The sequence below is a fragment of the Sinocyclocheilus grahami genome, unplaced genomic scaffold (assembly GCF_001515645.1).
Source record: "Sinocyclocheilus grahami isolate Dianchi unplaced genomic scaffold, SAMN03320097.WGS_v1.1 scaffold518.1, whole genome shotgun sequence".
In the NCBI taxonomy this organism is placed as follows: Eukaryota; Metazoa; Chordata; class Actinopteri; order Cypriniformes; family Cyprinidae; genus Sinocyclocheilus; species Sinocyclocheilus grahami.
The window spans coordinates 346,465-360,726 of record NW_015505697.1 but is presented as its reverse complement, the minus strand read 5'-3'; the positions used below and the strand labels follow the sequence as shown (position 1 = coordinate 360,726).

At 37.9% G+C, this 14,262-nt stretch overlaps 1 protein-coding gene across 3 annotated transcripts in view; it reads left to right on the top strand.

Moving 5' to 3' along the window:
• mettl15 (methyltransferase 15, mitochondrial 12S rRNA N4-cytidine) overlaps positions 1 to 14,262 on the top strand; it is a 69,897-nt gene that overhangs the window by 32,819 nt on the left and 22,816 nt on the right. For all 3 annotated transcript variants that reach the window (XM_016237554.1, XM_016237553.1, XM_016237555.1), the window contains exon 3: positions 5,019 to 5,155. In XM_016237554.1, coding sequence (XP_016093040.1) covers positions 5,019 to 5,155 — 137 coding nt within the window. The remainder of the gene's footprint in view (positions 1 to 5,018; positions 5,156 to 14,262) is intronic.

Below are 14,262 nucleotides of genomic sequence, written 5' to 3'. Positions count from 1 at the left end.
TATTTGTTCATTAATGACGTCATCATCTACTAGTCGACATCGACATCGACTCGACTTTCATCACATAAATGTCGACTTTTACAAATCTGAAATCGTTCAACCCCTAGATACACATGCTGTACGTTTCAGAACTGGCAACTTCCTGCATAGTCCAAATGTTGCCCACTCTGTCACAGTAACAGGGATTCTCAGGATTTTTTAGTTTTTTGCTCCACAGAAGAAAGGAAGATATAAATGTTTGAACCGACATGAAGGTGAGATTTTGGTGATAATTTTGGGTGAATTATCCTATCCCTTTAAGTAGGTGTTATAAATTTTGCATGAGTTTCACAACTTTTCCACGACATTCTAATTTATTGAGATGCACCTGTAGCATATTATATTATATTGAAGTCTTGAAGGCACAGCAGTAAAAAATTTAATAGCCTGATTAGTTCTAAGGGTTAATGTAAAAAATGGAATACGACTGAAATTTTCATGCTTGTGGTAAGTTAACCGTGGCTTATGTTATCTGTTAGGGAGAAACTAGTCCATTAAACTAAAAGAGTCAAAGCATCTTCATCTCCAAAGCAGTTCATTCATAAATTCGCATAAACTTACCTTCACATTGTGGATGTATAAACCAGAAGACAAAAGACAGTGAGCACAGTGCTGAAAAGGGGTGGAGCTACATAAGGTTTGTACAGTATATACTTAATGGAAAGCACATTTGCTGTCTGTAAATCATATATGATGTTTACTCTGATATTTTCCTAAATGCACCAAAATATCTAGTGATCATGTGGCTTTTTTATTACAGTAAAAAAACATTTATTTACTTAAGCTATTTGATGAATATTACAAATTTAAAAGAATGACAAAATATTACAAAAAAAGAATATTGCAAATTAAAAAGATCTGTAAAAACAATGCTTATAAACCGATAGTCCCACACCAAACTAATCCAGTGATATGCTGTATCAGGCTTAGGCATGTGACATATATTTTAAAATGATATAAATTAAATTTAAGCTTTAATTTTTTTTTATTGTATTATGACTGTGGTTTTATTACTGTGTTTTTCCTAGATAATCACAGAAATAGGTATAATGAAGTGTTGTAATGATTATCTATTGACGTAACCAGATGTCAGATAATACTAAAGTGGGACTAAATTCAGTCAAGCCTTTTTCCTCCAACAGGGCCCCTTTCAGCAAAGGCCAACCAAACGCAGGGTTTCTGTTTTGTTTTTAATCTATTTTTTTTCTTAATCTACATGTTTTCATTCTCTCTGTATACCTACCCCTCTCTCCTCCTCTCACTAGTATTGAATGGCACACCAGGCGTACTGATGCTGGTTGTTGTGACTCACCGTGTCGTCTTGTTCTTCCTCTCCTTTAGCTGTGCCTGCTTTTCAGATGGGAGAGGGAGACGCAGCCCCTCCACCATTGATGACCTCCTGTTCTGCTCATGCACGCTCGCAGCCCTCCACCAACGTCACTATCGATCCACATGCTTCTCTCTCTTTCTCTCTGAGCCCATCGCCCCCAAAAAGCCCCATCTCTGTGCTGATGTTTCAGAGAGGAGGTGGTCAAGTTTTGCCAGCTCGATCTTTTTTTCTTTAAACCAAAAGAAAAAGCATTTATAATGCACCGTGGGACTTCTGAAATGTTTGTTTTTGCGGTTGAGATCAGATGTGGCAAGCCCTCTATACTATTATAGTATGCTAGAGCCACACCGGCGCATATGTTGTTGTTCCTGTCAGTATCATAAGGGGGCAGTTGAATTTGAGGGCTGAAAGTGAGTCATCAACTGAGGAATAATCATTTAGCTCTAAACACAGGAAGAAATTGAATCTGAGAAAAAGAGTGATGCTCGTGTGCCAGGAAATCATTTATTTTATCCTAGGGCAAAGCACCTCTAAAACATTAAATGTTTTAACAGTATGTCTCATTCACTCTTTCAGCTATTTGTTAAAACCGTCTGTCTGCATAAAGTGATCAAAGCCTCTTTTATTTAATAATGGCAAATCGAACATTGAATCAGCTTGAGTTGCTGTCATTAAACTGGATTTATTAATTACAGTTGCAACAATTTCCTCATGCAGTCCTTTCTTTAATCCGGTTTTCTAATTCTTTCCGAACCATAAGTTAATTTGTGGCTTTTCATTACAGAAGAGCATGAAGGATGAAGGTTTTTTGGTTGCTATGGACACATAGAGTGAAAGCTTGATAGCGCATCATTATTTAAAGGCTTTGACCTCGTGCACTTGAGGGTATGGTGCAAAACAAGTATCGATCTGCAGCTGTTTTCATTTGTAAATGATAAAACTATAAAAAGAAAATGAAAAACACGACTCAAAACTATGTAGAAAAGCAGTGGAATATAAAGTAGGAACATGAACGTTCAAACTTGAAGATGAAAAAGGGAGTGACTCACGAACGAGCGCAGGCACTATCATAGGTGTCTCTCCCATGAGGTGAACAGAAACCAAATTTCTTGTTCTTAGCGTGAGATTAAATTGAAAATCATGCCTTGTGACATTTTGACGCACGGCCCTTGCTTTTGCTCTCCCCGATGTATTTTCCCAGCTAGTACTAATGACACGTATCCATTAGAAGCTACTAATTACTCTGTCTTTGTGGTGTGCTGCCCAGCGGTGGAGTGGAGCTGTTGGCCTATGGCGTCTGCCTCGGAGCATGTTGTCTGTGTCTCACAAGTTAATCAGTGTGCAGTGGAATGAAGGAAGAACAAAAAGACCTGCATGTGCTGTAACAGAAGCACCACCTGTTTTTGCCAGCAAATGTGGCTTCAGATTTTCGATGGAAAATCATAATCTAATGAAACCTCAATATGATTTTAACTTTGCAGGATATATTACTTTTACTATATATTTAATTATATATAAACAGTTTTCTGAAGAAGCTGCTCTTTTCATTACAATGAAACCAGTGAACAGGAGCTGTCGAGTGAGTGAAGTGACATGTGGCCAAGTATGGTAACCCATACCCATACTCAGAATTTGTGCTCTGCATTTAACCCATCCAAGTGCACACACACACTGCAAACACCCCCCTACAATCCCTGCCGGATCTGAGACTCGAACCCACAACCTTCGGGTTACAAGCCTGACTCTCTACATTCCAAGTCTTCTGAATACCATGTCTGGAACAGACTGAAATTTTATTAAATGAAAATCTTGCCTTGAAAATTTAGCTTGATAGCCATGGCCACCTTTTACTTTCATTGTGTGGGGACAAAAAGCCATACAAGGTATGAAAGACCTGAGGGTGAGTAAATGATGACAGAATTTTCATTTTTGGTAGAGCTATTCCTTTTATAAATCTAAGATATGATAAATTAAAATAACTTATTAATTTTCATTATTCATTTAAATTACATGCGCCCACACACACACACATATATATATATATATATTTAGGGTTATTATTCTTTTAACGGGGTCATGAACTGAGAAATCAGAATATAAGAGGTTATTATGCTATTAAAACATTCTGTAAGTTTCAGAACTTTCTCGTTAGTCTAAAAACAGCTTATATCGAAGCCAGTCTGCAAACGACAGGTTGTGTAATGTACGACTCTGATGTAATAGTGTGACTAAACACTGCCTCCGCAGAAGAAGATCAACGCCTACTTCTACATCACTGTCTGTTTAGCCCCGCCCACCGATTCACGCATGTAGTTTAAATATCGAGAGAGACAAACGCAGGTCTGCGCAGAAACCAAACGATAAAGATGGGTCCGAAGACAACAAGATGATGTGCAGTGTCAAGTTGTGGAAAAACACAACTTTAGTTTTAATGAAGTTCCAGACCGCATCAGTAAGAACTTGGTCCTTCGTTCATTTTACCGCAGATTCGTTTACAATCAAGGCACAATTCGACACAGAATTTTCAAAGACTAAAACTAAAAGATGATATGCCGACTATATTGGATCTGACAGTAATGTCGCACCACACAAGTGTGAGTAACTGTTTTCATTACGTGATCCACTATTGCTTTGTCTGTTAAACAGATTGTTTGATATGTACTGAGTATTTATGCATTTTTAACCTAAATCACAGCAGCATCCATTTGTGAAGGATGTAGGCTGTCAAACATAAACAACTATTGGCCAATCAAAGCAGTGGGTGTTTACTTCTGAGTCTACAATCTGCCATACCTATTCAATCAGAGCGTTCAGATGGGGAGGGGGTCAAAACAGGACAGAAATTAGCCTATTATTTCTAAATGATTGTTTTTTTTATGTAACAATCTTGATAACCTTATAAGTGGGCCTCAGAGAACAGTACAAAATAAAAAAAAAACAAAAGCAGTTCATGATCCCTTTAATAAATCTTTTTTTATAATAATTAGTAGTAGTAATTATTATAATTTTTTTTAATCTGGTACTGGTACTAGGCTTTTCAGACCAGTAACTAAAGTGAAAAAAAGCAATGAATGGGGTTAAATTTTTTGAATTGATTGGCACTTCAGATGGAAAACTAACAAAAACCTTGAACGTTCTGACCTCAACAGATTCTTCTTCATACGTTTTTTTTTCTAAGTTAAAGATGTGAATGAATCATGGGTTTTGAGATGTTATCAGGCATTATAACAGCAAATATTTTGTGTCGGTGCTATTGAGGATGGATTCGTATTGTTTAGGGTATGACGTGTGGGTGGGTGGATGGCTCTGGGAAATGGACCCAAGGTGTAGCTGCCACTGTGGCTCTAAGAAACCACTGAGACGCTTTCAACAGGAGAGACGATGACTCATGCATTGACTTTTGAGTGAGAACACAGGATAGTGTCTCTAGTGTGAGCGTGCGTGTTTGTAAGGAAGAGAAAGAGAGAATGCGCAAATGTGTTTTCCGACCTCTTTGAAAAGTAGCAACAAACTTTATGGACAGCGGCTTCGTACTTACAGCAAAATCAATGTCTGGTTGAACATTAAGCAGCTTTGTTCAAGCCGAAAGTAGTTTTCATCATGGATAAAACATTTAGCTTTTTCTTTGTTCTTTTTTTTTTTCTAACAGGTGGTCCTAGACTTGACCTTTGGGGCCGGAGGTCACTCGAAAGCCATCCTACAGTTGGTTCCTGGTGTAACGGTGGTGGCAGCAGATCGTGACCCCACAGCTTTCCAAATGGCTCAGCGTTTAGCTGAAGTATACCCGTGAGTTTACTCTTTAATCAAAGTCGGACACGGTACAAGAGCTAAACTGTCAGCAGAACTCAACACGTGTCTTAATACGTGCCTGTGAATGTTGCGATCAAGTGGGTGATGATCACGGGGCTCTGTGGTTTTTGTTTGTGCGTGTGTGTGTGAGAGATTCTCCAGTGCAGATACAGAATCCCCGCTCTCACCCACGCTCAGTCGAAAAGGCCCCAGCGTCTCATTTGTCAACGGGGCCTAAGGCTTCAATGACAGGGAGAGACGCTGCCTCCCACGCAGGTTCCCCTGTTTCCAGCATGAGAGAGTGTAGGATGAGGAGAGAGAGAGAGAGAGAGAGAGGGAGAAGTAGAGCTAGAGTTTAATAAAAGAGAACCAGAGGAGTAGGCATGAGGGTTTGCGGGCGTGAGGTGTGTGCGTGTGTGCACGAGGCAGCACTGAAGAAAGCTCCAAATGAGATGTTCCTGACTGCAGCGTGGGTAGAGATACCTCTTTACGTGGAATCCGGGGAAACCTGTCTCAGAGGGACCGCTGCTACAGAAACCAACGTAGGAGAGAGGAGTGAGAGAGGGAGAGGGAGAGAAAATCAGGACAAGCTATTCTGTCAGCAGCTATATACTCCACCAATGAGGCTTTGACTCCCACTCATGATGAGAGGCTGGAGAAGCTTAAGAAATCATGTAATTAGCCAATATTATTGGATGGCTGTGTAAGAGGAGCAGGCAGCCCACGCAACCATCTCTCTCTCTCTCTCTCTCTCTCTCTCTCTCTCTCTCTCTCTCTCTCTCTTCTTTCCTCTCCTCTACTCGTCTCGTCTTGTTTTCTCTCCTTACTTACTCCTTCTCTTGTCTCTTCATTTCTCCTCTCGTCTCATTTTATATCCTCTCCTCATTTCTCGTTTTCCTTTGCTTCTTTTCTTTTCTTCTCTCCTTTCCTTTTTTCCCTCTTTTCTTCTTGAATTTTTTCTTAATTCACATTTTCTCCACTCTTTTCTCATCTCCTCTTTTCTCCTGTTTCCACTGTTTCTCTCATCTTGTCTCCTCTCCTCTCCATTTTGCTCGTCTCTTCTCCTTTTTCACCACTTTTTTACCTCTTTGCTCTCCTCTTGTCCTCTCTTCAACGTTCGTCTTATTTCTTCTCTCCTTTCCTCTATTCTCCTCTCCTCTTTCTCCCACTCCTTTTATTAAATCTTCTTCACACCCCTCTCTCCTCTTGTCTTATCTTGTCTTCTCTCCTCGTTTCCCCCTTTTCTCCACTCCTCGTCTGCTCTCCTCTTTTCTTTTCTTCTTCTCTCATCTCATCTCCTATTTTCTCCTCTCTTCTCCCCTCATCTTCTCTCCTGTCTTCTTTCTTTTCTCCTTTCGTCTCGTCCCCTTTTTTATCTTCTCTTCTCATCTCACCTCCTCTCCTCTCTTCTCTTCTCTTCTTTCATCACATCTCTCATTTTCTCCACTCTTCTCCTTCTTAGTCCATCTCCTGCTAACAGAGTTGTACAGCTGACAGTAGAGCAGATATCAGATCAGACTTTGTTGTCTTAATGGCCCCTCCGGTCCCCATTCTTTTTACTCTTCTCTCATCCTTTTCACTCTTCTCGCAATTCTCGTTGCATGTTTGCTTTTCTAAGTTCTTGCGAGAGGATAGAAATTGCAAGGTGTTAAGACATTGGCGTCTGTTCCCTTAAACAGTCTTAATCAGACACAGAATTACAGTCATGCTTGAAGGGAACCACGTCATTGATGATTTCAGTACCTTCTGTTGCCTCAAGTAGCTCCTTGTCACTTTAACACTTACTAAGTAAATAAATTAATAACATCAAGATATGTTTTACTTTTGTCAAAATACAGACCTTCTGTCGTTCTAGCACCGTGTTTCAGCTCACGTGAGTGAAACACATAACAGTGTCATGAACATGTGATATCCTTGATATTTGTTTTTAAGAACTTGAACACATTTAAAATTAACACATTTAAGCCATTTAAAATGAGTTAACTGTGTCTGGCAATAATTTACAGCATGCATTAGTGCTTAAACAAGCTATTTGATTTATCATGTTTGCCAAGTTTGCTAATAAAGTCTTTCTCTGGGTGACTGACTACCCATTGAAGAAACAGTTTCCCACTTCACCACATACAAAAAACCAGAGATTGTTTAATAAAAGAAAGGAGTGATGTTTTTTTGCATTTGAGGAGAGACAATCATATTTTTTCATCGCAGATTGCTTGTCTCTTGAAATGTCTCTTTCTTCATGTGGCCTTGATTCACCACTCACCAAACCAAACACACATACTGTACTTGATAGGTTTTGGACCTTGACTGTCTGTGTGACTGACTGCCTTCTTTCCCTGTACATTTTCATTTCTGCTCCCCTGCTGAATGCAGTCGATCAACATCTTATCTTGGACCTCAGTGACGTAGATACAGGAGTCAGGCAGCTCGGTGCTGGGAAATATTTCAGGCTTGATTTGTTTGGGTATGTCAGGCCACAGTGGACTCTTTCTTCCTGTACTTGCATAGACTTCACTTTAAATTTGTATTACTGGTTATGCTTTAATCTCCAAAAGATGGTCTCAGCTTCTGTTTTTAGCCATATGTGCTATTTTTAATGACCAGTAATCCAGCCAGAGTCTAAGCACGTCCTCACCACAGATTCTGTCACATCCACATTCTGCACACATCATTAATCTGTCAGTGCTCTCTTGTGCCATATGCTCAAGAAAAGAAATAAATCGGAACATGACATTGTGGACTCATATGATACATATGATAAGGTCACAAGTCAGGCTTCTTCGTGCCAGTGGGAAATTGCTGCTGTTTGCTTATTTAGTTAAGTTGTGAGCAAGTTTCTGCATCTATCCATTTATCCATCCATCCAGAGCTACTGTTTATTGGGCAGATTGATCTGAAAATACAGATACTTCAAAGCTTGTCAAGTATCAGTCCTCACATAACAGTATTGATATATATATACAGTATATATATATATATATATATATATATATATATATATACATAATGGAAAAAAAGGTGTATCTAATAATTATTGGCTAAAAATAAGTGATAGTAGGAAATGGAAGATTAGTAGGAAAAAGTATCTCTCCCTCCACTTATTTTAATATAGAATACAAAATTCACAGACAGTCAGAAAAAAAACAAGAGTAAAAATAGAAGGACAATGTGACCTTAGCTAGGAATTGATCTAAATACCAGTCTTGCATAAAAGTTAACGCTAATAAATAATTAATCATTTTTCAGTTACTGAAATGACAAACAAAGAAGTCCCACTTTGTCTTTTTAAACTTATTAACCATTTTTTTTTTGTGAATTTTTTTTTTTTTTTTTTACCCAATTATGATAGTTTTATTTGGTTGATTATTAAGTGGAAAAATTTTTTACTTTTTTCCAGGCACAAAGTTTTTTTTTTTTTTTTTTTGAATTTTTTTTTTTTTTTTTTACCCAATTATGATAGTTTTATTAGGTTGAATATTAAGTGGTAAAATATTTATAATTTAATAGAAAACAGTTACCTGTTTTTACAACAGAAATTACAAAGATTTTACTGGCTTTTCGTATTGCATAGAAAAGAAACTGGTATTGCGCATCTTACTGGCTTTGTAACTGGTCTACGTAGTACTACGTCATGGGGAATTACCCATCATTTACAGCTACTTCTGGGATGAAATGCTGGGCAAGTGTTTATCAGTAGCCTGTGCTTAATTTTATAGTCCCTTTCATGTCGACTCTCATGTTTGCACAGAAACAGACAGTTTACCTGTCCTACTTAAATAACAGAGCCTTGAGAGTCTGAGTGTCCCTGGCACTAGTATATAATTAGGTGGTTTTGTCATCATTTTTCATTAAATCATTTTTTAGTCTGAAGTTAAAGGAACTGAGGCCACCTCTATTGTTATGAAACAGAGTGTGCCAGTTAACTTATATTTTTTGCCTTATCCTTTTAAGTTTAGATGATGTCAGTATTGTGGGTTGCTAAACTATAAATAGATCGGTTTCTTAGCAATTATGAAGCCATACTTGGAGCACGCTCACACATATCTACACACCTATGAAGCATGTCTTTTTTTTATAATATAAGATCTTACATAAGTCATTGCTATCTCTGATGCTCTGTTTAAACCACATAAAGATGTTAATAATTTAAAATAGTTATGTAAGTGTTTTGCATATTCACAAATCATTCTGTGGGTTGTCGAGCCACAGAGAAGCTTAGGAAACCCCCACAGTGCTTTAGGAGGCAAAAGAGACGAGTAAGAGTGCTGAATAACAGGAAGTCAGAGAGAAAGAGAGAGGATTACTGTATGTAGGCAGAGGTAATGAATGTGCTGAACCAGCTTTAGCTCAGAGCAAGCTTTTGTAAAAATGGCGGCAATGGTACTGTAATTTGATAAGATGGAACACATTTAATGTTCGTTAAATAATTACATTTTTAAATATGGCCATAAACAGCAATAATTGGGGTCCAAGAAGATTGGAAAAGGGGAGAAAATGACCATAATTGGCAAATGTGAAAAAAGAATATATACTTCCTTACTTTTGCATAAGTATTTAGGATTTCGAAGAAGTTATATCACTCCAGCACTGTAAATGGATGAAATTTACCTGTTCTCTGTTTACCAAGTTTGGACTTAATTAATGATTCATTGGCTTACGGGTGTTTTTTCAACTATTGGCATTTCTGACCTTGTGAACTTTTGGAAATAAACTTTTTTTTTCACACCCCTTACAAGGTTAAAAATGTCAAGAAATATTCACCACTGTGTCATTTCCACCACATTGGATCAGAATGTATGCATTGTCAAAATTAAGTATTTGCTAAGTCTAGTTTTATAGCTATCATGCATCATAAATCAGATATAACTTTTTGCATTTGACACAATCACAGCTTGATTGGAATTATGCTCAGTACAAATATTGTTTACAAGTGATTGGTAACAGTATTACGTTTTACGTACATGGGGCAGAATTGTTCATTTTGGTAAAAATGCCACAACTGTCTGATAGTTAGGGTTTATTTACTGTTTTAGCTGGGGTTCATTTCACTCTTTGCTTAGGTTGTTTAAGTCTGTGTCTAGGACAAAGATAAAACAATAAATCTGTACATAAGGCAATTGAAAGATATCAAAAATAAATTATGACAGCATAGTGAAAAGTTTCCAAGATAGCTGAATGTGATTTTTATATTACAAATAATACAAAATCAAGAATAAATTCTCTCCCTTTATTTAAAATCTGTTAGTTGTAATAAGTCAACCCCCTGAGACATAAAATTGACTCAAGTTGAAGAAAAAACTTTATATCTGTAAAACAATGAAACAATAGGACAATATATTTTGATTAGTTTTTTTGAGGGTCTCTAGGTACACGTAACATTTTGTGTGAGCTAGACCAACGACCTAGAACAAGTTAGAACAAGTGGGCTCTATTATTTACAGTCTCTGATACCTACTATTTTATACCATCCAGTGAAGCAGACAAAATCAAAAGAAACACTGTGTAGTTTGCTTTAATTATTTATTATCAGTTAAAGGGTTTGTTCACCCAAAAATGAAAATTCATTAATTACATCATCTCATATCATTCCAAACCCATAAAACCTTTGTTCATCTTCAGAACACAAATTAAGATATGTTTGATGAAATCCGAGAGCTTTCTGACCCTGCATAGACAACAACACAACTGAAATGTTCAAGGCCCAGAAAGGTAGTAAGGACATCAATGAATAGTCCATGTGACATCAGTGGTTCAAACATAATGTTACGAAGCTACGAGAATACTTTTTGTGCGCAAAGAAAACAAAAATAACTTTATTCAACAATTTCTTCTGTTCCGTGTCAGTCTCCGCCGCGCTTTCATGAGAGACGTGTGTGGGTTTGGAACGACATGAGGGTGAGTAATTAAGGGTGAGAAAATTACAGAATTTTCATTTTTGGGTGAACTATCCCTTTAAGCAATCAATAAACGGTTATTTCAGAGAGTAATGTAACTCAGTTATGTAATGGTTTGTAACGACTTGACACAATCATTTTAAGCTTGACTGATGTGTGTATATTGTTTATATTGCATGGCCTCAAAAACATGGCTCATCCAAGATTTTAAAGACAGAACTAAGAGGTTGTGCATTATAATGACTTTACCTCAGTGAAGGAGTTCACAATACTGTAGTTGCACAAGGCTTTAACTAGGCCATCTTTTTATAACTATGTTGAAAATTATTATTTCGAAACTGGTCGGGTGGATTTAGCCCATCTTCACCATCTCTGGTTTGTGCACCCATTAGGTTTGAACCTTTTTTTTCATGCAGCACTTGACAAATCAGCCACCACGAAGCGGTACACTCTTCCACACCTAATGACACGCAGAGATAGCACCTCCCACTCAGGCTAGGTTGCTAGGCATTATTGTCATATTGTCATGCACAGAGTTATGTCTCCTTCAGTTCGGCAAAGTTTCTCTCAATTGCACCATCAGCTTTTTATATGGATGCAAGGCCTAAGTATGAAACTTTAGCCTGTTGTTACTGAGGATTCTTGGCCATTGCAATATGTTTGATTAACTGTTGAAAAGAAAAAGAAAAGAATTTACGGTCTACAAATACATTTTCAAATTAACCTGTCTTTTCATAAGTGCATGTGAATGTGAACAGCCTCCACACATCAAATCATTTATCTGTCATTCTATACAATAACATTTGACATCTTGCCTGCTGATTTGTCATTAACACTGGCCAGTGTGTGACGATGTCATCACAAAAATAAATAAATTAGCATCTATTCAATTCTTTTGAATCCATTACTCGTTCAATATTAGAAATATCTTTCATCATCAGTAATATGTTAACCGTGAGTATTAATCGTCATTCATTCTCATCATTCACGTCAACCCAATCAGAACACTAAATGCATGTAGCATTAGTAAATATTTCTGTAGTTCCAGTCATCTGGGTGGTTACGGTACGAGTTCCGCCCTCGGATGTACCTTTATTATTTGATGATGTCCGTTTTGGTAAGATGGCGGTGGCCAAGCGGCAAGCAGTAACTTGTGAAGCTCCCTCTGAAGATTCACGCGGCGTTTCTGTTGTTTTACTGTGTTGAAAAGTTAAGTCCGTCGGCGATTATAGCGATCCAACAACTTCACCTTTGCTGGATTACTAATCACTTCATCACACTTTGCTGGATGCCAAGTAGGTTGTTGTTTAGATGCTGCAAGGATGCCGTTGAGCAAGTGTGTATTTTGACATGGACTGACGGATCGGGAGTCTGAAAACTATCAATCTCAACGCTTAAGGAGTCACAGAGTTGAATCGGACTTCCTGGAAAACGAGGTTGTGAGTAAAATACAGCGGCTGTGGATACTGTTGACAGTTGACTGATAATATTAGTATTACTTTTCTTTTTTTGTGTGTGTGTGTGTGTGTGTGTGTGCCACTTTGACTATTGGGAGTTCATTTGTGCTGATGATGATATCAGAAACTGAACAGAATGTTTTGGGCTTGAACTGATCTATTTTCCTTGGCTGGACTTACCTTGCTTATGCTATGGACAATTTCTAATGAACTGCTTGCTCTCCTTTTCTGTGCATTTATTATGTTTTGTCTGATTTGATGAACTTTTGAACCTTGAATATATTGATCTGAAAACTGCAAAAGGTGATTTATTGTGTTCAGTGTTATTTTTTTATGTTGAAGGTTTTTTTCCCATTTGTAAAATTTAAGGTTTTCCTAACTCACAAATTTTAGGGTATGTGGCTATTTAGTTACACAGGCCTTTGTATGTTTCTTGACTTAGACTGACTTGACTAACTTTGGTTTGGTTAAATGACAGAAACTCTGTCTGGCACCCCAGCATTTAAAAAGAAAATACTTTTTTCGACCAAGAGCAGGAAACGTTACATAAAAAATGGCACCCCAGATGGGACGAGAAGTTGTGAGAAGGAAAGCACCCTCAAATCAAACTTTACTTCATTAGTTAATATCATTGAAATGTAATAAACAATCCTTCAGACAACATGGCTGCAATTCAAAATAAGTCATGTCATGATATGGAGGGAGATAGCAATCAACCCATTAACAAAGCCTCGAAAGATGATCTTGTGAACTTGATGGCTTCTGATCAGGATGGGATTCAAACACTTTTACCCAACTCGCTGGAAGGAGGATGCCAGGCTTTTACAACTCATGATACTTTGCTGGATATGGACTTAACAGGAAGCTTTTATCTCAGACCTCCATTATCACCAGTTTATCAATCCACATTTGGAGATGCTGAATTTGGGGACACTTTGACACTTCAGCAATTGAGCGAAATGATTCAATCACAATACCAGAGTTTGAAAGACACTGTTTTAATGGAGACGGGAGAGTTAAAGCAGGTTGTAGACACTTTCACTATGAATGTGAATGCTGCATCCACTAAACAAACAACGGAAATTAAACAGCTCATGAGTAATCAGTTTGAACACTTCAGGAAGGAGTTCAATAACATGTTGCATTGGCGGCTAAAGAATCATCATTCAGAGGTGTTGAAGGATTTCAATGCTGTCATGGAACCAATGGCTGCTGCTTTGGATCTTATTCAAAAGGCAACTGAGCAATGTACTCATCATATGAACACTTTTATTGCTGAGTCAAGTTCAAATAAAATCTTGCAGAATGACTTGCACCAGTGTACGCAACATCTTCAACAATTAACTTTGGACATGGAAGCTTTAAATATCCACTCTCAGGAATGTGCTTCATGGAACGGCTAGAGACTGGTGGGATGTTGCTCGACTTGAAACCACTACATGGCAGGAGTTTGAATCCAAGTTCCTGGCGGCTTTCTTATCAGAAGACTATGAGGATGAGCTAGCAGAGGGAGTTCAGCAGGAAAGGGTTAGGGTTAGGTTATACGAAGGTATAAGAGATTTTGCTTATATGTACAGAGCTTTATGCAAATGCTGGACACCTCGGATTACAGAGGAGGAAGTCATAAAGTTCAACCTGAAGAACATTAATCCTCAGATGGCCAGTCAACTTCGCAGTAACGGGGTTACTACTGTAGATGGTTTAGTCCGTCTAGGGCAACAACTGAAAAAAGACAAGGAAAACCAGCTACAAT